General features: G+C 61.2%; 3 protein-coding genes across 3 annotated transcripts; all 3 read right to left on the bottom strand.

Moving 5' to 3' along the window:
- Window positions 1-2,672: 2,672 nt before the first annotated feature.
- On the bottom strand, window positions 2,673-5,348 carry LINJ_22_0790 (conserved hypothetical protein; the record flags this gene model as incomplete). The annotated part of the gene is made up of 1 exon (XM_001465574.1): window positions 2,673-5,348. The coding sequence occupies one exon, from the start codon at window positions 5,346-5,348 to the stop codon at window positions 2,673-2,675; it is 2,676 nt and encodes an 891-aa protein (XP_001465611.1).
- A 5,854-nt stretch (window positions 5,349-11,202) lies between these two features.
- On the bottom strand, window positions 11,203-14,970 carry LINJ_22_0780 (putative kinesin; the record flags this gene model as incomplete). The annotated part of the gene is made up of 1 exon (XM_001465573.1): window positions 11,203-14,970. One exon carries the CDS (start codon window positions 14,968-14,970, stop codon window positions 11,203-11,205), a length of 3,768 nt encoding a protein of 1,255 aa, XP_001465610.1.
- A 4,570-nt stretch (window positions 14,971-19,540) lies between these two features.
- Window positions 19,541-20,617, bottom strand: LINJ_22_0770 (putative protein kinase; the record flags this gene model as incomplete). Its single annotated transcript, XM_001465572.1, has 1 exon — window positions 19,541-20,617. The coding sequence occupies one exon, from the start codon at window positions 20,615-20,617 to the stop codon at window positions 19,541-19,543; it is 1,077 nt and encodes a 358-aa protein (XP_001465609.1).
- Between the last annotated feature and the right edge of the window lie 426 nt (window positions 20,618-21,043).

Raw genomic sequence — 21,043 nt, 5'->3', positions numbered from 1 at the left:
CGCCGGTGGCCTCAGCAAGTAGGGTGGCGGCGGACCGGGGTGCCGGGACGGCTGGGCCGCTGCTGGGCATTCCCGCACCGACGTTGCCTGTTGGACCGCAAGTGCTCATGATGGAGGCGGATGTCGCGTGCTGCTGCTGCTGCTGAGACTGAGGAGGCGGAATCGGATACGGCAGCATGCCACCCCCGCTACCACCCCTGCCGATGACCGCCGCTGCCGGAACACCCGGCGACCGGGCCCCTAGCGGCGGTGGCAGCATTCCATCCATGAGACCGTTGCTGTTGCTACTACTCGCATGGTGATGCTGATGCAGATGGTGGTTATAGGCCGCCGACACACCGGTGCCACGCGCGACGGGCGCAGTCGAGAAAGGCGAGTAGTTGTTGCTCATGCTGGTGAACGTCTCTGCCTCCCTGTTTTGTTGCGGCGCACTGCGTCCTGCCCGCACCGCTCTTTTCGTTATCTCGCCCGGCTGTGCTCGCTCGCACAATGCGCGTTGAAGGTCCCCTTGCGTGCGCGCGTGCGTGTGGGTACCTGTAGGCTGCACAACACAGATAAAGAAGAGCGCGACGATTGGTACCTTCTGCACACAGCATCACCGAGGCGCAGCAGGCAGGGAGTACGCTCCACGTGTTATTCCTACCGAATGTGGCCGTACGTATGAGTGTATACTTATCTGTATGTATGTGTGTGTGTGTGCGATGTGTCTCAAAAATGGCGAAGCACGAGGGCAGAGGGGGAAAGCGTATGCGTATGCATGCGTGTGTGTGCAAGAGGGAGGAGAAGGGTTGGCGAGGCCGACAACGCGGTGAATCTCCACAGCTCGCAAACACCTACATCATGCAACCCGAGATGATATCCTGCGCCACTGCACACAGACCACCGTCCGGGGTTTGTCGCGATTTTTCGTCTGCCTTCGCCGGAAAAAAGTTTGCGTCGCTGGAGTGCCAGCCTTGCGCGGGGCACTTCGCTATCCGGGTGTGCGCGTGCGCGCACCATGTGTTTGACCCGGCGTAAAAGGATGAGGTGGGGAGGGCGCGTCTGAACAGAGGCACTGGCACCCAGAGGGAACGACGGCGGGGGCCTCGAACCGCTGAAGTCGTCGAGTGCACACACGCACGAGCGCCGTATGCATTCTCGGGTGTGTTTGCGTGCATCCTTTTTCATGCTCTCATGGCCTCTCTCACATCACCTGTCCTCCTCTGCTGCTCTGCCTCACCCTCTCCTTGTCGTTGCGGGTGGGGGGGGGAGGATGAGGGGCGGCACCGGTACTATCCAATGATAGGGAGAAGGTGAAGAGCTACTTAGGTACAATCATTACTGCAACCGCGCTCAGAGAGACAGTGGACAACTCGCAAACCATATCGCCAAGGCGATCGATTCACCAGACGGCCCCCCTCCAACAGCAAGGTACGGCGGCACCAGCACACAAGCACGCAGATGCGGGCAGTGATAAAAAGACAGAGCGACGACGACGCATATCCTTGTGCATGCACACACGCATACTAAAGGACGGAAAAGAAAAAGACAACGCCATACAAGCACGGGACACCTCGTGTGTAGAGGTGTGTGTTTGTATGCCTGTGCTCAAGGATATGCGTCGGAAAGCGACCATCGCAACCACTTCGCTTGAATGAGCGCACCTACGCGCATATGTAGACTGTCCACCACTTCTTCGCCTTTTCTTACTCCTCTCGGCGGGCACGGCGGACGCGGGTGCTGCCCATGGCGACGCTTTCGCCCTCCCTCACCGAGGAGGCTGCGGCGGCGGCCTCAGCCTCAGCCTCACGTTCCTTCGCGATCCTACCAGCGCTGCGTGTGAGCAGGAACAGTGTGAAACACACGAAGGCGAACATTAACGCCAGCAAGTAGTAGTAGGGGTCCATGATGATGAAAACAGGGCGGTAGGGGGTCGGAGGCGTATGCGCGTGGGTGCGCCTATGTCTATGCACTGCTGAAAATGGTCGCGGCGCTGGAGATGAGGGTGAGGGCCGGCGATAGGGGCGGGGGAGGAGGAGAAGAGAACAGGGGGGTTGCGTTGCCCAGCTGCTGCTCCACTAGAGTTACTGGTCACACGAATGTATTTATGGTCTTGGCGTGAGTCGCCCGCGGTCATGAGGGAGAGAGGAGGAGAGAGGATGGGGTAAGGGACGCGCGTGGGCATCATGCCATATCATTCGAGCAAGGGCACGCGAGGTGCACATGCTCTTTTGCCGGTGCGGTGGCGCGTGCACCTCGCGTGCCCTTGCTCCCCCCTGGCCGATGCGGATGAAAAGGTAGAGATGCGTGAGCTGCGCCATACACGCAAAAAAAAAAGTGTGAACAGCCGCGAATGTGCGCCGCACGTGAGCCATCTCCTTGCACCGTTGCCGCTTAGCGGGGTCGACGCACACACGCACGCTCATCGACGCCCACATCATCACTTTCCAGCAGCTGCCAAAGAGCTCATGAGCCGGCCGCTGCCGCCCCCGCCTCTGCTCCGATTAGCGCTTATGGCTTTCTGTGTTTCTTTTTTTTTTCGTTTCCCCCGAGTAATACGCGCAGATCATGGTCGCTTGCACACCCAGACGAACACGTACACGTACCTGATACGGGTGCCCTATCGACGCACGAGAAGACGTGTTCATCACCGTTCAGCATGACGTTCCCCACTATCGATGTTTGCACCGCTATTACGACACATCCTCTAACCAGTTGTTCAGTACCGCCACCTCCACCAATGCCTTCACGCAGCGGTCGGACCAATCGTTGAAGCTGGTTGCACACACCGGGATGCGCCGCATCTCCTCCTGCACGGATAAGACGCTGGCGTTGTTAAACTTAGCGAGCGCACACAAGGCGGCAGCTGCGGCTCGGTTCACGTCCGCTTCCGTCGGGGCGAAGACCTTTAGCGAAGGGCGGCGGCGGCGTCGCTTCTGCCGTCGCGACGCTTCGGCAGCCACGACCCCCGCAGCTTGGCTCTCTGCCGCCCTGATCGCAGACGCAGCGGTCGGCTCGGCAGCGGGCCTCTCGATTGCAGCGCCGTCACCACTGGGCGATTTCAGCGGATGCTGCGCGGAGCGGGAGACGCCATCAGCGGCGGCGGCACCTTTGCTTGCCTGAGCGGGCATGCTTTCTCCAGCGGGGGCCGGCGTCAGAGAAGATAAACCCGGCGCCTCGACCTTTGCCGGCGTCGCCGATGTCTGCGCGGCGCTGGCGTCCGCAATCGACAGCGCGGCCACCGGCTGCATGGCCGAGGCGGATATCGGCATTGGGTTTGCAGAAGAAGAGGATGAAGACGACGACACGCTTGAGTGGCCGCTATCACTACTTACAGACGAAGATGCGGACGACGACGATCTGCGTGACACAGAGGCGCAGCTGTCCTCGCTGCTGCTGGTACTGCTGCATGAGCGAAGCGGAGCGGCATGCGAACAGCCGCGTACATAGAAATGCTGATGCCATCGCTGCTGCTGCTGCTGCGAATAACTCCTGCCGTACGAAACACCTGTGGCAGCGCACGGCAGCAGGCCACCACCGCAGGTTTGGCTGCCTTGGCTCCCCACAGAAAACCTCTGCGAGGTGCCACTCATAGCACCACCAGAGCTGGCACCGGAACGCTGCAGCGAAAACGTGGGGAGGGAGCTCATGAGAGTCAACTGCAGCCGTCCAGACGCGCCGATACTCAACGCGTGCCGTAGCGGCGATGGCGCCAAGCTCGTCGAAGCCGAGGAGACGTGTGTGTCGGTACTGCTCGGGTCCAACCCCCCTGCGTGGGCGGCGCCGACGCCCATCAGCACAGAATCGCTCTGGGGCAAATATGGCATGTAGGGGCTCCTGGGATACGCGACTGGTGTCAGGGGTGGAGGCGGATGTGGCAGTTGCTGTTGCTGTCCACTGCGGTGCATTTCAGAGGCGCACGGGACCGACGACGGCAGCCGCGGGGAAGCCGGCGGCGACCAACCACTGCGGTCCATCAAGCGATCGGGCGACCTCACGGCGACGGCGGCCTTGGTGGCGGCGGCTCTACTGCCGACGCCGCTTGCCGGCATTATCGCAAGAGCCGTTGCCGGTGCTGTGGATGACGGTGGTGAAGAGACCTCCGCGGCTGTCGACGACTGTTGCGGGGTGGAAGCCATTCTCAGTGGTGTGCTGGCGCGCTGCTTCTCCGCGACGACAGACGTGGCGATACGCGACGCCACCGATGCCCGTCGCGTCTCCCTCCACTCCTGCCGCTCTGTCCACGCCATGCAGAGAAGATAGTGCCCCAGGACATGGCGAGCCGGGTGGTGAACGCTGCGCAGTACCCTTTGCGCACTGTGGGTGGTGCTGTAGAGCGTCCCCTCTGTCCATGGGCGGTACACCTTGATCAGGTGGCACAGCTCCAAGTGGAGAAGCGCCTCCATCACGATCCCTGCCGTCGCCACCCACGTCTGTGGGAGCTCCACGGAGATTTGCGGCGGCGACAGCGAGGACGCGGTGGTATAGGTCACACTGCTGCCGTCGGGTACTCCAGATGCTATCGGCACTGCTGTTCCTAGACCGTTAGCGCCGCTGCGCACAGGGGCGCTGGTATCCGGTGCGCCCGCGCCCATCGCCGCTCCAGGAGTGACGCGCACGTTGACGTGGCTGGGTAGCGGCGCCTGTCCGTCACTGATGGCCGCCGCCGCTGATGTTGGGGCGGGGTAGCGAACGCCAGGCAGCAAGGACGGGCACGGATGGATATCGATCGGAACGGACACGACGATCGACTGGCTCGGGCTCCCAGCAGCACTGGCCCCCCGACCAGCCACATTAGCAGCTTCTGCAGCCGACTCGCCAGACCCATGCACTTCCACCACCGCCGCCGCCGCCGAAGCAGCGGCAGCAGTTCCCGGCGCGGAGAGGGGCGCCGCAACTTTGACGGCAGCACCGCGGGCGCGATCGCGATGGGCAGTGGTGCTCCTCTGCGCTGCGGAGGCGCCGGCACTTGCGGAAGTCGTACTTTGCGCTGTCACAGGCGCGGCCTGCTGCTCCGCGACGCTCCGCTGAAGTGCATCTGCGTACACCTCCGCGAGCGTAGTGGTGGTGCCCATGGCGACGCTGAACACAAGATCGGCCACGGTACGAACGCCATCCACCAACCGGAACACGTGATGGACAGCCATATCCATCCACTCCATCATCTGAGGATCGTACGCAACGACCGGGACAGGGACGTGATCGAAGTGGAGGAGGCGCGCCGGCTGCAGTGGCGCCATGCGCCGCACATGGAAGCTCAGCCGGTTGGACAGGTGCACAACACTCGTGTCGCCGCGCTGCTGCTGCTGCCCAGTAGGTGAAGCCGAGGTGGTAGAAATTGAGCGCTGCGCCAGGGCTTTGCTGCTCATTTCCTCACCGAGCGCACCCTCTGGTTGTTGTGCAGCTAGTCCCAAGGCGGCGCCGGCAGGCGTCGGCGACGCAGTCAGTGGCGTGCGTCCATCCGCGGCCGGACTGCCGACCTGCCCGTCTCGCTCGCGGTCTCCATTGCCGTCGGGTGCCTCCGTGTAACTTAGGCAGCGGAAGAGCTCGTCCACCAACTCGCTCAGCGGCGTCCACTTCGGCTCCGTGGGTGGGGTGATGAAGGCGTTCAAGATGTGCATGCTCGCCACAGCTGTTGTGGGAGCCGGGCCCTGGAAGGGAGAGGGAACACGCGGTGGGGTGGCGGCACTGGCACCTGCCATGGAGTGCTGCTGCTGACGGCCTCCGCCGCAGTGCGCTTTGACGGCGCCGCCGAGAGCGACATAAGGGACGGAGGCAGGTGCCGCCGTGAGGCTGAACGACGAGCAGGCGGCGCTGCCGCTGGCTGCCATGCTCGCCGACTCCTCTAGTGCTCGCGGCTGCGCCAACGGGAAATGAAAGGTTGCGGCAGTCTCACTTATAGTGCGACTGCGCACCGGCAGGGAGGAGGAGGAGGGCGGGGTGATGGCTATTTCTAACGATTCCATGTTGGTGAGGTACGATGAAGAGGAGCGGATGCCGCTGTCACCGGCGGTGGCCGCTGTTGAACCACCGCTTGAGCCAATGTGGGCTCCGGTAGGCGGGGAGAAGGAAATGCTGCAGTGCGACGATGACGCATGCGCCGTGTGGCTCGCCGCGGCGGCTGTGATGGCGTTCGGTGAGGAGTCACCGCACCCATGTACGCCCGATGCCAGCGACCCACCGTCCCCATCACGACGGCTCTTAGCGACACGTGCGCTATCTTCGCACTGCTGCGAGCTGCAGCCGCCGGAAATGGTAGCCGTGGCGGCTTCAGCGCTTCCGTGAGCTTCAGTCCCCTCGTCGCCAAGCGGTGGCGCAGCTGGTTGCTGTGGGGACATAAGGGACGACGACGTGCGGTCCGCCATCTTCGCCGGGGGGTGCAGCCTGTTAGTCCCGCCCGCTGCTACTGCTACCGATACCGCAGCCGGCACTGCGCCGCTGTGCTCCAGAAAGGGCGGATGGTACGAGTTAGGGCTCGCTGATGTGCTGGAAGGGGCATTGAAGATGGCACCGGCCGTCATGGCGACTGCCGTCGTTGTCGTCGTCGACGGTGCCGTTGTGTCGGCCTGCCCAGTAACACGACCGCCGAGGAGTGTGCATGGCTTCTGGAGGGCGCTGGAGGGGAGCTCTGGCGGCGTTGCCAGATGTGCCTGGCCCACGCCTTCGTCGGCGTCCTCGGCAACCTCTGCGACGTGAGCACCGGCCATGAAAGACGCTACCGGTGACTGCGCTGCCACGTTAAATGCGGTCGTTGCAGTAGTAGGGAGGGAGGGTATGGGCGATTTCAGCGCGAGTCTCGACATCTGCCACGACGCTGAATCGAAGGAGCGCAGCCCGCGAATCATGTACGCATACTTCAGCTCCGCCTCGCGCAGCTCTTCGGCGATATTGGTGAGCACCACGCTGTATGGGTGCACCAGCTGATGCAGCAGGCCATCTCCAATTGTAATCTGCTTGTGATCGACGCGGAAGACAAGACACAGGGAGTAGCGCAGCGTCTTGCGCTGGTAATGCTCACCGGGAATGTCTTCTGGGTAGTAGAGGAAGAGCAGCCCCGATTCAGCGGGGTATAACCACAGCACACGGCGACAGAACTCAGAGCGCGGGACAAAGACGTCGTTGTAGCCGCTCATCCTGCCGTTGTCCGCTGCGGTTGTTGCCGCAGTGGTGCTCGTCGGAGGCAACGGAGTGCCACGTGTCGCGGCTGTGGTTGTGAGATGGAGTGATGGCCACACCTGGGGAGAGGAAGGCAGCAAGTGTTGAGGGTGGCGATGGTGCGGGAGCTGCTGCTGGCCTTCCGTCACCGCACATCTCTCGGTGGCCGCTCCTGGGACGGCTACGCCTCTGTTGATACTGGCACTTGGGGGAGCGGTGGTCATGGGCGGCGTGCTTACAGGAGTGGCGTTCGGCGAGGATGTGTTGGAGCAGTGCGCGTCGGTTGTCGTGGTGACCGCGGGTGCCTCAGGTAGTCTGCGCGTTGGGGTAGTGCCGCTGTCCACGTTGGTCCTCCGCTCCAACGCATGTGCTACTTCGCTGCGGGCGTCACGGTAGTGTCCAGCATTGGTGTGTGCCGGCTCACCGCTGTATTCGCCCGGGCTTATGCCCGCGGTTGGCGCATCCCCACCACCGATCGACGGAGATGCTGCCAACGCAGACGAGCCCACCTTCGGCGACGGTCTTGGCGGCGTCAGCTGCGACTCATTCGTACACGTCTGTGGGGATAACGAGAAGGCCGCGCTGTCCTCGGAGGCGGCGTGGTTGGTACCGCTGGTGTCCACCGCGAGGGCGCGCGTCTCGGTTTGTCCTGTAGTGTCGCGCAGCCCGACGAGGTGACTCTGTGCTACCGGCGAGAAGGACACGCTGCACACGTCGCCGCCGGTTATGTTACCCAGCATTGATGCCGACAGGCCAGCAGCCGCACCAGCGCGGTTGGCGAGAGACAAGGGGGACAGCCGCTGCTCCTTGAGCAGCGGCGTGCGAGCGCTGTGCTGCAGCGACCCGAGCTCCAAGGCTGGTGAGGCATCGACCAGCCCACCATCGCCCCCACCAATGCTACACGCCCCGAACGAGGGTGATGGGTGCATGGCGGCATTCGCCATCTTCGTGTACGGCACCGCCGTCGCCGCGTCGCAGTTGGATCCAGCTGGGGACATCCTTGTGGTATCGTCGCCTATCATCTCCGCGGAGACCTTTTTCAGGTCCGGGGATGGCGGCGGCGGTAGTGGTAGTGAGCCACGCCGCGCTGGCTCGGCTCCGACTGCCGGGCTCGCCGCCGCCGCCGCTGCAGAGTAGGGAGCAGCCGCGGAAGAAGGCGAGGCAGGCGCCGCCTGGGATTCCAAGAAAGACCGAATCGCCTCTGGCGGGTGAGCCGGTGCACAACTGTGGATGTACGGACCCCTCACCACATCCAACGCGAAGAGCAGCATGCACTCCAGTCGGAAAAGCGTGTCGCTGCTAGCGCAGTTGGCGGACGGCGCCGTGGAGGTGGCGGCGGCGGTGTTGCGAACCATATTATTGGCGTGGCTTTGCTGCATTTTCCTTCACTGGCGTAGGTATGTGTGTCTGCTCGTCTTTGCTAGGGGCGGGGCTCGATGCCCTCCCCCCCCCAAAAAAAAAAAACGGGCCAGCAAGAGAAGAAAAGGAGAACGGTGTGCGTATGTGCGTGCGCGTGTGGGAAGGGACAGGGGCAACGCGCGCACACGCACACATAATCCGGTGCTACTGAGCTGGTGGCGGAGGATGGAAGAAGATTAAGGCAGTGATCGTGACCTTTCTTTTGGTGGAAGCCGCCTGACAGCGTCCGCCGTGTAGTTCACATGCCCAGGTACACCGAGAAGCGCCTCCTTCTTTTTCTGCAGAGCAGACACACACCACACACGCATACACAGAGTGGACCAGGAGAGGAGGTGAAGGCACTGCAGGGTTGTGCAGCGGATGTGCCGCGGAAACTAATGATGGCGCTGATAAGGAAAAGAGCTCCCGCTTTGCGAGCCGCTAAGCGATACGAACAGCAACGCAAAACTGGGCCACACCGAGGCAGAGACAGGAGGAGGAGTTGGGGTGGGGGTGGCGCGGCGGCTCGTAACGAGGTAATCAGAGAGAAGCATGCGCGCATGCCAGGTAGACTGACAGAGTCGCACACACACACGAGCGACCAGCTGCCCACAGGTGCCTTGCGCTTGCTTTCCGTTGTTACGGTTGTATGTACCTGTATGGGTGTACGTGCAAATGGCTGTGCCGATATCACGCAGATGAGCCGAGTTCGTGCTGCCACTCAGTCGCTCGCATGCGATTGATGTAGAGCGAACACAGATGGATAGAGAGGGGGAGGGAGGGAAGGAGGATTGAGAGACACCGTTTACCGAGCGGCGGGTGCGGTCACGGAAGCGCGCGTAGATGCGCGTGCGCGTGAGGCGGAAGAGAGAGCGGAGAGGCGCGAGCAGAGATGCACTGGCCCGATAAAAACAATGCGCTATGGAAGCCATGCAGCTCAAAGGCAAGGCGAGAAAGGGCCCAGCATTTACGAGCGCTGCCCGCCTTCCTGCACAGAAATCCCCCCGGTCGTGGGGGAGGGTGAAGAGAAGAGCCGTAGTGTGTTTCTATCTTTGCCTCCCTACCACCTCTCCCCGCAGGGCGGCCTCACAGCCGCTCCTACAATCATGCCGGTCGGCACCCCTGGTGCACATCATTCGGGGTGGCTCAGCCTCTCCACACCGTTAGGCAATGCGAGGGCCGGCAGTGAGATGCGCGTTCCAGTCACGCTGGCACTCTGCCCATCGCACGGATGGCACAGACGTGTGCACTGTTTCGGGCCGCTCCACCGCAGCGCCAATCCAGGACACGACCGCCGACATCAGTTGTGATACATCGCTCTGATCGCCCCTACGTCGTGAGTGCCTGAACCTGTGACCACCAGAAGTGGGCTCGGCGTTTTGGAAGGGATAGGGAGGGATACACGAGACCCTGAGGATACCATGTGCAAAGGTGACCGGCATCATCGTCACCAGGGTGGGCTCTGAGGGGAGGGGAGGAGGATCGGCGGCGCATACGGGGCGAAGTGCCCAAGGCGCAGATCGAGAGGTGCAAGCCAAGAAAACGCACATAAGGAGCGAGAAAGAAAGCAGGCAACAGTGGTGAAGGTGTGCGTGATGGCGCGTGCAGGTATGGTTCCTAGGCTACATCGTGAGTGTACTGATGTGCTGAAATCGAAGAATGGAGTTGGAGGTGTGTGTGTGGGGGGAGGGGGAGGATGTCGCTTGTTGTGATGGCGGTGGCGGTGGGCGAGAGAGAGGAAGAGAGGGAGAAGGGGGGGAGGGGGAGGGCAGCAAAGCGAGAGAGTTGCGGACCTTTCAGTCCGTGAGGGGCACCCACACACACACGCGCGCGCAATACCATCGCTGAGGAAGCGCCGCACTAGGAATGTAGAACTGTGTCGGTGCGTGTAAGCACACAGAGAAACAAAAAGAAGGGTGGGGGAGGGGGGAACGCACGTAAAGCGCACACGCCAATGGAACCAAAGCGAAGAAGAGGAGTGGAGGGAGATGAAAAGACGGACGGCACGCGCACACGCAGCAGCAGAGGCAGTGGAGTTCAAGACAGCGGCGGTGCATGCGCCCCACGTTGATACCAGCGACAAAGAGATGCGAACCGCACAGACGCGCGTCACACCCGGACACAGGCGAAAAGATCAGCAGCGGCGGGATGCAAGATATACAACTAAACACAGTTAAGCCTGTTACGTCTCACGCGCAGCACCAACCATGTTACCACGTACGAATAGGCGCGGCCACGGCCGGGCTGGGAGAGACACACACACAGGCGCACACAATGAGGAAGCGGGGGTAGAGGAATGATGGTGGTGTTGCCTTAGCGTTCCGGCGCTCACACCCCCTCTACCGAAAAAAAAAAAACATGCAAGTGGCCAAAAAGTCGCCGCAGACGCAGGGAGGTTTGGGCGACGGGGAGGACGAGGGTAGCGAGGGCACAAGACCCCGGCCACAGGCAAGTCAAGCAGGCGAGCAAGTGTGCATGGGCATGTATGCCAAACGTGTTCGACTGATACTTCCCGCAACGGCTGCTCTTAATCGGCAATGCGAGGGCCATCGGTCTGGGCAGAAGTCAGGCGACCGGGCAAATCCACGGTGACATGCACACAGTAAGGGCGAGGGGTCGGGGAGAGATAGGCAAGGACTCCTGTTGCTCGTGCTCTTTCTTCTCGTCCTCTCAGCGTCGGCAGGCGTCAGTGGCGCCGCAGAGGGTGCCCTCGAGCTCCGCCGTGTCGACGTCGGCGAGCGTGTGTGGTGGACACTGCTGATTCCCAGGGATTTCTTTGTCCCCCTCCAGCTCATCGCCACCGATGGAGACGTCAGCGAGTCGTTTCTGCACATCGCGCAGCCGCGTGTTGCTATCCTGCACATGCTCGAGCAGCTCAGAGTTCAGCCGCCGCGCCTCGTGCCGCTGGTTCTGCAGTCGCAGCTTCTCGCCGCGTACCTTTTCCAGCCAGCTTGTCGTGTCTTCGTCAAGGCCTTTTTCCAACAACACGTAGAGCTCTGGTTCCCGTTCGCGCAGCTCCATGAGTTGTCGCTCAAGAGCGTGGTAGTGCGTCCGTAGCTCGTTCAGCTCTGCCTGCACCTCAAGATACAGTTTCGTCGTGGTCTCTCGCTCGCGGCGCAGCTCCTCGGCCGCCTCTCGGGCGGCGAGGAGCTCTTCCTCTTGCGCCTGCCGCGCCGCCTCCGCGCGCTGCGCCGACTGCCGGCACATGTCTGCCATAGACGTCTCCTCATCCAAGGCGTGCCGCAGCGTGTTCATCATCTCTTGCTGCTGCTTGATACGTGATTCGTAGTCGCGGGTGATGGTGCTGATCTCTTGCAGCAGCTGCGCATTCGCCTCGCTGAAGCGTGTCTGGACCTGCTGCTGAGCCCGGTCGCTTCGAGCCCGCTGCTGCTGGGCCGCCTGCGTCTGCGACTTCATTTGCTCCACTTGCGCACGCAGTGCACCAAGCTCGCCGCGGTACTCCTCGCACTGCCGCTCCAGCGCCGCCTTCGCCTCCATCGCGTCCTGAGCTTCCCGTACCTTGCTCGTCAGCGTTGCCGCCTCCAGCTGCAGTGCTGAGCAGCTGCGGCGCTTCGGCAGCTGGTCCTCACTATCGCCGTCACCTTCGCCAGTCCTGTTCGCCGGACTGCTCGAGGAGGTGCCATACGAGCCGGGGAAGAGAAGATCTTGCACCTCCGCAGAGATGCGCTCCGCCTCGGCGCACCGCGCTTGCCACATGCTCTGCTGATCCTGCAACTGCGCCACCTTGGCGATGAGCAAGTTGCGGCCCGCCTCGAGCTCGGCGCTCGCCTCTTCGAGTGCGCCAACCTTCCGCTCCAACCGCATACGCTCCATCTCCACGCTCTGCAGCGCGTTGCTGTCGCTCTGGTGCTGCGTCACCTCCTCCGCGTACTCCTTCTCCTGCGTCTCAACCTTCTGCTTGTAGTAGTGCAGCTCCTCACGCAGCGTCTTCCTTACGCCCTCGGCATCGGCTAGCTTCTCAGAGAGTTCAGCTGCAGCGATTTGGCGTAGGCGCGCCTTCTGTGAGAGAAGGCTGGCAAGTTCCGCGGCGCATTCCTGCTCCACCGCGGCGCGGGCTTGCAGCTCCTCGCACTGGCACTCGTATGCGAGCTGCATGTGCAGCAGTTGCTCGCTGGTGACGGCTTCATGCGCGGCCGACGTCGGAGGGGCGTTTGCGGAGTTAGGATCACGGTAGAGCCGTTGCGACGGCACCTCTGGTGTGCCTCGGCTACCTTCGCCCTCGCCTGGGCGTAAGGTAGGGTGGTGACTAGGAAAGGCTCCCATGGCGCCTGCGGCCGACCAGCGCATCCCGTCCGCGCTGCGGCGGTCGGCCATGCTGCGCAGGTGCAGCAGCTGCACCATCCACTGATGCTGCAGCTCGTGTTCGGATCGGTGAAAGCGCATGCGCGTGTAGTAGCGCTCCGAAGTCTCCGTCTCTTCCAGCAACAGTTGCTCCAGCTCGCACATCTCAGCTGCCCGCTGGGTGACGGCGCGCTTAAGCGCCGACCGCTCCTGCTCTACCTGCGCCACCCGCAGCAGCAGCTGCACGTTGCGTTGCTTCTCCTCTAGGTAGCCGTTTCGCATCTGCTCCAGCTGCGCTGCGGCCGTGACGTTGGTCGTGCTGGTCACCTCTAGCGCGTCCTCGGCGGGGCGGGTCTTGGCGAACTCGGTCATGCTGTGCGATTTGACAGCGCTGAGCTCGCACTGAGTAGTCTCCAGCAAGCTCACGGTGCTTTGCATGCGCTCGTGCAGCAGATCCAGCTGCCGCTTGCTCTCCTCGTAGCGCACCCGGTACTCATCCAGTTGCGTCGACGTCAACCTCGTCGCGTCAAGCGCCTCCTGCGTCGCGCGCTCGGCAGCGGAAAGGTCTTGCGTTGCCTTCTGCAGCTGCGCCCTAGTCTGCTTGAGCTCCTCCTGCAGCTGCTGTTGCGCGCGCAGCGCCTCCTTCGCGTCTGCTGTGGCCGCGACTGCCTTGGCGCCGCCAGCGACGATGCCACCCGCGGCGCTCGCCGCTACCGTGCTCGGTGTTGTGGTGGATATGACAAGAGCCCGGTAGCGGTTTGCCCAGCCCGTCACTTCCGCCTCCCGCTTCATCAGCTTTTCGTACAGCTGCATGGCCTCTGCGCGCTGCTGCGCCAGCTCGTCGCGCAAGGCACCGGTGCTTATCAGCATGCGCTCCTGCAGTCCTTGCAGCTCCTCACCTAGCTGCGCGTTTTCCGCCTCGAGGTCCTTGACACGCTTCCGCAGCGCCTGCAGCACCGCCGTGTCGGTGGTCGAGACCACCTTCAGCTTCAGCGCGTCATTCTCCGCCAGCAGCGCTTCGCGCTCTCGCTTCAAAGCATCGATTTTCTCCAAGTGCACCTCCGCGGCCTTGCCGCTCTCGAGCTGCAAAGTCAGCCGCACAATCTGCCGCCGCAGTTCCGAGATCAGCTCCTGGAAGTGCCGGTCCTCGTTCACCGTCGCGACGTTCACGATTTTCTTCGCCACGCCGGCGAACCGCAGCGTGTTCAAGGTCTGCTGGTAGCAATACGCGCTCGGGGCGACGGTGGCGAGCATGATGGTCTTGCTGTTGCCACCGAGGCTGTCGGAGAGCAGCCAAGTAAGCACACTGTCGCGGTAGGCAGGGATGACGTTCTTGCCGGCTTGCTTCTCCGAAAGCTGCTGGATAACGCGGCCGAGGGTGGAGAGGGAAAGGTTGATGTTCTTGGCTTCTTCTAGGCGGTCGCCCGACACGCCGGACTGTGAGACGCGCTCGCTGCCAGCCAGATCGACCATGTTTACCTTGCACATTCGCGTGCGCGTGATGACGCCGCCGGTGCTCTCGTCGGTGTCGGCCAGGACTTTCGTAATGTGAAGCTGCAAGATGGCGTGGCTGCGGCTGCTGTGCTCGTTCATCTTCGTCTCGGCGGTCGCGCGCTCGCGCAGCCCGCTGAGGAGGTACTTGATCACGCTCCCCGCGTCGCGCACCTTGACGTGGGAGAGTCCCTCTACGTACGGCCCTCGGGAGGGGTGCTGCCGAATGCGCATCGATGCGCTAGCCGATGCGGATGTACCAACGTAGGTGCTGTTGCTGTTGGCCGCCGTGAGCGACGAGGCGGCGGCGATGAGGTCGTGCACCTTCTCGCAGTAAATCTCCAAGAAGCTCAGCTCCACGGAATAGGTGACACCCTCGTCCTTTTCGCGCTCCTCGCGCATCAGACGAAACAGGTCGGAGCAAAGACGCGGCATGATGCCGTGCTCCGCAGGCATCTCCACCGTGAGGATGTCGCGCTGCGCTGGTGGGGGGCTGTGGCCGGAGTTGCCGCTGCTTGAAGCACTGGCACCTGTGGCGCCAGAGAGCGCATCTGTTGGGCCAATCATGCTGTAGCTCTTGCCGCTGCCGGTTTGGCCGTACGCGAACAAGCAGGCGTTGAAGCCGGACATGACGGCCTCGTACATGCGCGGCCCGATAAACTCGTACACACTCTGCTGATCGTCGTACGTCGGCGCTTGCGCGAAGCACGGAAGATTCCTGGCGATGGCACTGCACTGGGTGAGGAGGCTGCGCTGCGCCTTGGTGGGGTGAGCCAGCCCCGGCACTTTGATCCCTCGCCCGCCTCCGCTGCCAGGACCGCCGACTGCGTCGTCATCGCCAGCCAGTGCATCGAGCACAGACGGCGGAGGGAAGGGCAGCACCGCTGGCGACACACTCCAGAAGATCTTGTCGAAGGAGTACGAGTGCTGCAGTGCCTCAAGGCTGCCAGAGGAGTTGAAGTGAACACTTTTTCCCCCGACCAAGACACCGCCGCTGCTGTTTGCCGACCCGAGTGCCGTGGAGGCGGTCAACACACCGCCGTCGCTTCCATTCGCGCTGCTAGACACCCCTCCGGCAACGAGGCCGCTCGCCGTGGAGCTCGGGATGAGCGCCGGAAGGTCTAGGACAGAGATTGTGGTACTATCTGGGATGGTAATGGTACAGAAAGCAGAGTCCTCCTTCGGCGTGAAGGGGCGCACACGCACGGCGACAAGCACCGATGAGGACTCCGTAGCCATGATGGAGCGTCTCTTCGCCCCTTCTTGTTTCGTATGCCTCTGGCCGTTCGTGTGCAGCGAGCTGGGAGGACTTCACCGGCGTGCCGTCGTACTTCACTCACCTGATGCTTGCTCCGAACGCAACTGCGCACACGCGCATGCACGCGGGCACGGTGAGGCCTTGAAAAAAAAAAACAAGGACGCGTACACGCACAGAAATAAATCCAGGAGGAATCGAGAAGGTGAATGGTGAGACACGCATACGCCGGACACTTGCCAGGCTACGACGTTGGCGTAAAGGAGACGAGCTTTCCAGCTATGCCGTTGTGTGTGCGAGTGTGGGAAAGGAAAGAGGGAGAGGGATGGGGGGCAATAAGACAAGGAGGGAGAAGTAGAAGCAGCTGCGAAAGTGGCAACGAAAAAGGCTAGCGACCACCGAACCACCACTAGGATTACCAGGGCAAGAGGAAAAGTGTGCTTAGGAGAGACAGGAAGAGGTGGAATAAAGGGGCAGCAGCGGCGAGAGCCCAAAGAGAAGCAGCTCTACGGATAGAGGCCTCCTCTGCTGCTGTTATCGGTAGTCCACACCAGCCTGAGCGAGTGTGTCTATGAATCACCACAGCCCCAAGCCCCCATTTTCCTACCCAGAAATGCACGTGCACGTCTGCCTCGCCCACTACTGCCGGGGTACGAGGGGGTATAGCAGTGTGTGCGTGTGTGCTGTTTTTGTTTTTGGTGGTGCACTGCGTGTTTCATCGACTTTGTATGTTTTTACGTATAATGGGAGAGGACGCAGTAGTTATGGTGAGTTCATGTGTGCGTGGGCGGCGGTTGTGGATGCGAGAGGAGGGGGAAGGGAGAGGGTTAGCGGTGCGCACGGAAGCTGACGCCAGAGGCGCCCGAGCCTTTTTTCCTCAGCCGCTGCACCGAGACTTCTACAGCCGAACGCAAAGACCGCACGCACCAAAGTCGAAAAGACTTTGTTTAGACGAAGATGCTGAAGGAAAGCTGCGCAAGCATCGGCACCGTTGAGGTACGCGAAGAAGGAAAGTGGAAAAGCCGTGCCATCGCAGAGAGACGTGTGCACACGCACACACACACACAAGAAGACACCCCACTACTCTGCAGACGCAAGAGGGGGAGGAGGAGGAGGACGACGACGACACATGAGAGGCCACAGCAGTAAGTAACAGGGACCAACACCGCAACGCCCACAGGAAGCATATTTACACCAAAAAGGATGGCGGAGCAGCGGACATCCGAGAGCGACACGAAACCAAAGAAAAAAACAAACAAGAAACAGAAAACAGAAAACGGAGAGAACAGGAGCGAAGAGTGTAAAAGGGAGAAGGTATCAATGCTGGTCGCTCTCAAGACTCGAGGACGCACGCAAGCGTTCGCGTATGTGTGTGTGTGTGTGTGTCTGCACGGATGGGGGAGGGGTGCATGGAAAAGGTAAAGGAAGTCAATGGGGGATGGGATAGCTTGGCTTGTGTCTGTACGTCTGTCTGTGTGTGCATGCGCGTGTCTTTTTTCTTCTCCTTTTTACGTTTATGTTTTTTTTTTGTTGCTTTATCTATGCATCTGCGTCATTGTTTTGTTCGTCCGCTTGTATGGAAACGCATGTTACTTATATATCTGTTTTTTTTTGACCCCCTCCCTGCGCGCGAGTGGACGCATACAGAGATGCACGACGACGTGACGCGTCGACCGGAGAGGGTAGGGAGGCAGGGAGAGGAGAGAGAGCAGGGGAGTCTGAGACAGGCAGCGAGAAAAGGGACGGCTAGCGACATCAACGCGCATATATATATATATATATTTCTTTGCATAAATAAATAATATAGAGAACGAAAAAAAATCATGGCAAGGTGTGTCGACACCCATGAAGGGGGAAAAGGTCCCCAGCAAACGGGATCGCTTCTCTGAAAACGACGACAGCAAGAGGCGAAAAGCAACAGCCCCCTCAAAAAAAAAGGGAAGTCCAGCGTGCCATGGAGCAAGCGAGGGAGAGAGAAAGGGACGCAGCACATCAAAGTGGTAAAAGAACGTGCGGCTAGTCGAATACACGCCCACAGGCCTACACACGCAGGACTACAGAAAGAAAACAATACAAAGAGAAGAGGGTTTCGAGAAATAGAAGAAACGCTGGTAGTGGCGACGGCAACACTGCCACACGAGCATGACATCCAGTATTCACATACGTGCAATAAGGAGCCCCCCTCTCTCCCTCCCTCCCTACCTACCTTCTTCCTGCACCACCATAGCAGCCAGCCAGCCAGCCGGGAAAATGGACACTCCGTGACACACACACACACACATGCACACACGCGTCCACACCTGATAAGCAAACAAAGAGAACAAGGAAAGAGGAGATACACCCGAGAGAGAGAGAGACTCCACGCGCGCGATAAAGGACCGCGAAACAGCATCAACATCCGCAACGAATCGAAAAAAAAAGAGTTCGCTATGTTACCCAGAAGCCAATATCACCCCATCCTTTATGAGATGCGAGCCCGAAGACGAGCGATAGACGTACACACACATATATATGCACATATACATACATGTATATATATATATGAAGAGAGAGACCATAAAGAGGAAGGCAAGCAGTCACGAAAAAAACAAAAAATGAACGACGACGACTTACGCACACGCGCACGTATTGTTTCCCCCTTTCCCATCTAGCTCGACATGATGGGCAGGCACGACAACCACTGCAGCAACCACGGGAGAATCGCTTCGCGGCAGAGGCCGAAAAGAGGACGCGCAGACGGGGCAGAAGGCAGTGGAGGAGGTCAGCAGGAACCACAACGACTGTGAGTGCTTGTGATGCTCACCGAGGGACTTTTATCCCTTCAGCTTGTCCACACCTCTGCCACGAGCAAGTCAGCACATCAGCGCACATACACAGCCACAGCGCACCTGCCCCCAGCGGCGCCACGGCTTCGTCCCGGCCGTCTCGGACGAGCCGCCTGCCGTCGAATCGGGCCACGCGCGCAGCGGCCTCCTCATGCCCTTCCTCGCCCCTTCCCCGGGTGCGCGCTGCGCCATCGGCCCCACACGGAGACGCGGGTGGGCGGCACGCCTTCACCCGCGCGGCCACCATTCGGGCTCCCGATCGAGGGCGCATGCCGCACAGGCCCGAGGAGGAAGTCGGCCACCTTCCGGTCAGCGCCCTCGGTCGCTTCGAGCAGCCGCATCCCATAATCTGCTCCCCGCAGGCTCGCCACATTCGGGCCTGGAGGGCTCGACGGTGCAACTCGGGATGCCCTCGCCACGCTTCCGGCATCCGCGCCTCATCAGCCCACACAGGCACATCGAGGGCGTGCCGCATGCTTCGCGCCGTTCCCGTCCACCGCTCTTGCTCCTCCGGCCTCCCCATGCACTGTCTGCGTGCGGTACGCTGCGTGCCGGCTGTGCGTCACAGCGCCCGCGCACCGCGCTCGCAGTTCTGCGCTGTGGGGCCCGCCTCAGCGCGGCGTCGTGGCCGGGGGAGAGGCCCGCCGGCGAGCATGTGCCGGTGCACAAAGAGCTCACAGCACGTCGTTCCGACGGAGCACAGGGGGCAGCGGTAGGCACCCGGCGGGGGAAGCCCATGCAGCGCGAGCGGGATGTGCGTGGCCAGGTCACTGCGTGCAAGATCATAGCGCGAAACCAGGTGTGCCTCATGAGTTCAGCAGCCTTGTTCTCCGCGTGTGGGGCGGCGGCCGCCAAGTGCCTCTTGTCTCAGCGTGCCGTATCGCGTAGCGCGGCTCCGGGGGATGCCGACCTAACGCCTGGGGCCGGTGGCCGACCCCGTCATCCGGGCAGTTGGCGTCGGCTACCCTAACGCTGCCGCTTGGGCAAGCCCGTCCACGCGCCGGCAGGTGCGCTGATAGGAAAGCGGCCTCACGAGGATTTCCTCAAGAATAAAAAATAGAAACCGACCTCATGCTCATCTTCATGGGCAGACATGCATACAGACACACATACAACCTCTCTCTCGTTATCCTTGTCACAACGGCGATGCTTCGGAGGAAAGATTGTTGTCACCGAGGACCGCCTCCACGTCTTCTACAAGCCGCGTCCGCACCTCCGCGTCAAGGTTCTTGATGCGTCGCACATTTATTTTGAGTATCGTCAGCCCTCTTTGCTGAAAGAGGGGCAAAGCGAGTATGTCGTTGATGCTCGGGCGCTCACTCGGGTCCACCCGGAGCATCTGGTTGACCAGCGAGATCATATCCGACGAGTACCGATCCGCCGGCAGCGGGTCAAAGCTGCCCTGCCGCGTCACCGTCTCCATGAGCTCGGACAGGTTCGTTGCCTGAAATGGCTTCTTGAGGGCGAGTAGCTCGTACATGATAACTCCAAGGGACCAGATGTCCGCCTTGTAGCTGTAGGACTGTCGCTGCCACATCTCCGGGGCCAAGTAGTAGGGCGTGCCGCAGAACGTCTTGCCGACTTCGCCAGAGACGCTCTCTTGGTACTGACGCGAAAAGCCAAAGTCGCCGAGCTTGATGAGTCCGCTACGCGTCAGCAGCACGTTTGATGTTTTGAGGTCGCGGTGCATGATGCGGCGGTCGTGCAGGTAGCGGATGGCGAGGCTGAGCTGGGCAAATATAACGAGCGCCTCGTCCTCACGGTACGGAATCGGAGTGCCGTCGTTCGCACCAGGTGGCGGTTGCGCGCGGGTGTCGACCTGAGCCTGCAGATCGCCAGCGTTGGCGTACTCCAGAATGTACAGAGACTTTTCGCCCGCCTCGAAGGTTTCGATGAGGGAGATGATGTTGGGGTGGCTACAGCACCGCATGTTCTCCACCTCCGCCTCGGCGAAAGCCTTGCAGGCGCTAGAGGAATGCGAGGCGTCGGACAGCTTGCCAACAACCGTCTCGCCTGTTCTGTTGTTGATCAGTAGCCACACAGTGGAGAAGGCGCCACGGCCGATGGCGCGGCGGACACGGTACTTGCATGGCAGCTTAGGCCCCACCACGGTCGGAAAGCTAGAGACGAGGGGGTTGACATAGTGGTGGTTCTGGGGGTCACTCGAGCCGTTAACAGGCTGCTGTTCGGGCAGAGACGCCGAGGATTGCATCTTCTGTGCTCTCCCTTGCAGACCGCGTGTGCTTCTCTGTCCTCTTGTGGGAAGTTAGGAGGCGTTACAATAGACCCTGCAGATGGGGGGGGGGCGGGAAAAGAAGGAGGAGGGGTTGCCGGTGGTGTATGCGAGGGTCTTTCCCCGATATTGAGCACGGACACAAGCGCACCCCCGAAACAAAGAAGAACCGAACAAAAAAAAAACAGAGAAGCACAGGAAGAGATCAAGGCAAAGGCACCTGAAGAAAGCGGTTAAGGAAGGGAGATGGAAAACCTCGCGCCTCCCCCACACACACGGGCGCGCACGGCTCGGCAAGCACGAAATTCGTGTACAGCAAGCAAGACCGAACAACAACAACGAAAAAAATGTCAATCTTTGGGTTATGAGGTGAGGGGGCGGGGAGGGGACGAGCAAGATGCAGAG

The sequence above is a fragment of the Leishmania infantum genome, chromosome 22, assembly GCF_000002875.2.
Source record: "Leishmania infantum JPCM5 genome chromosome 22".
NCBI classification, from domain to species: domain Eukaryota; phylum Euglenozoa; class Kinetoplastea; order Trypanosomatida; family Trypanosomatidae; genus Leishmania; species Leishmania infantum.
The sequence above is the reverse complement of the archived record's forward strand: the minus strand, read 5'-3'. Positions and strand labels throughout refer to the sequence as shown.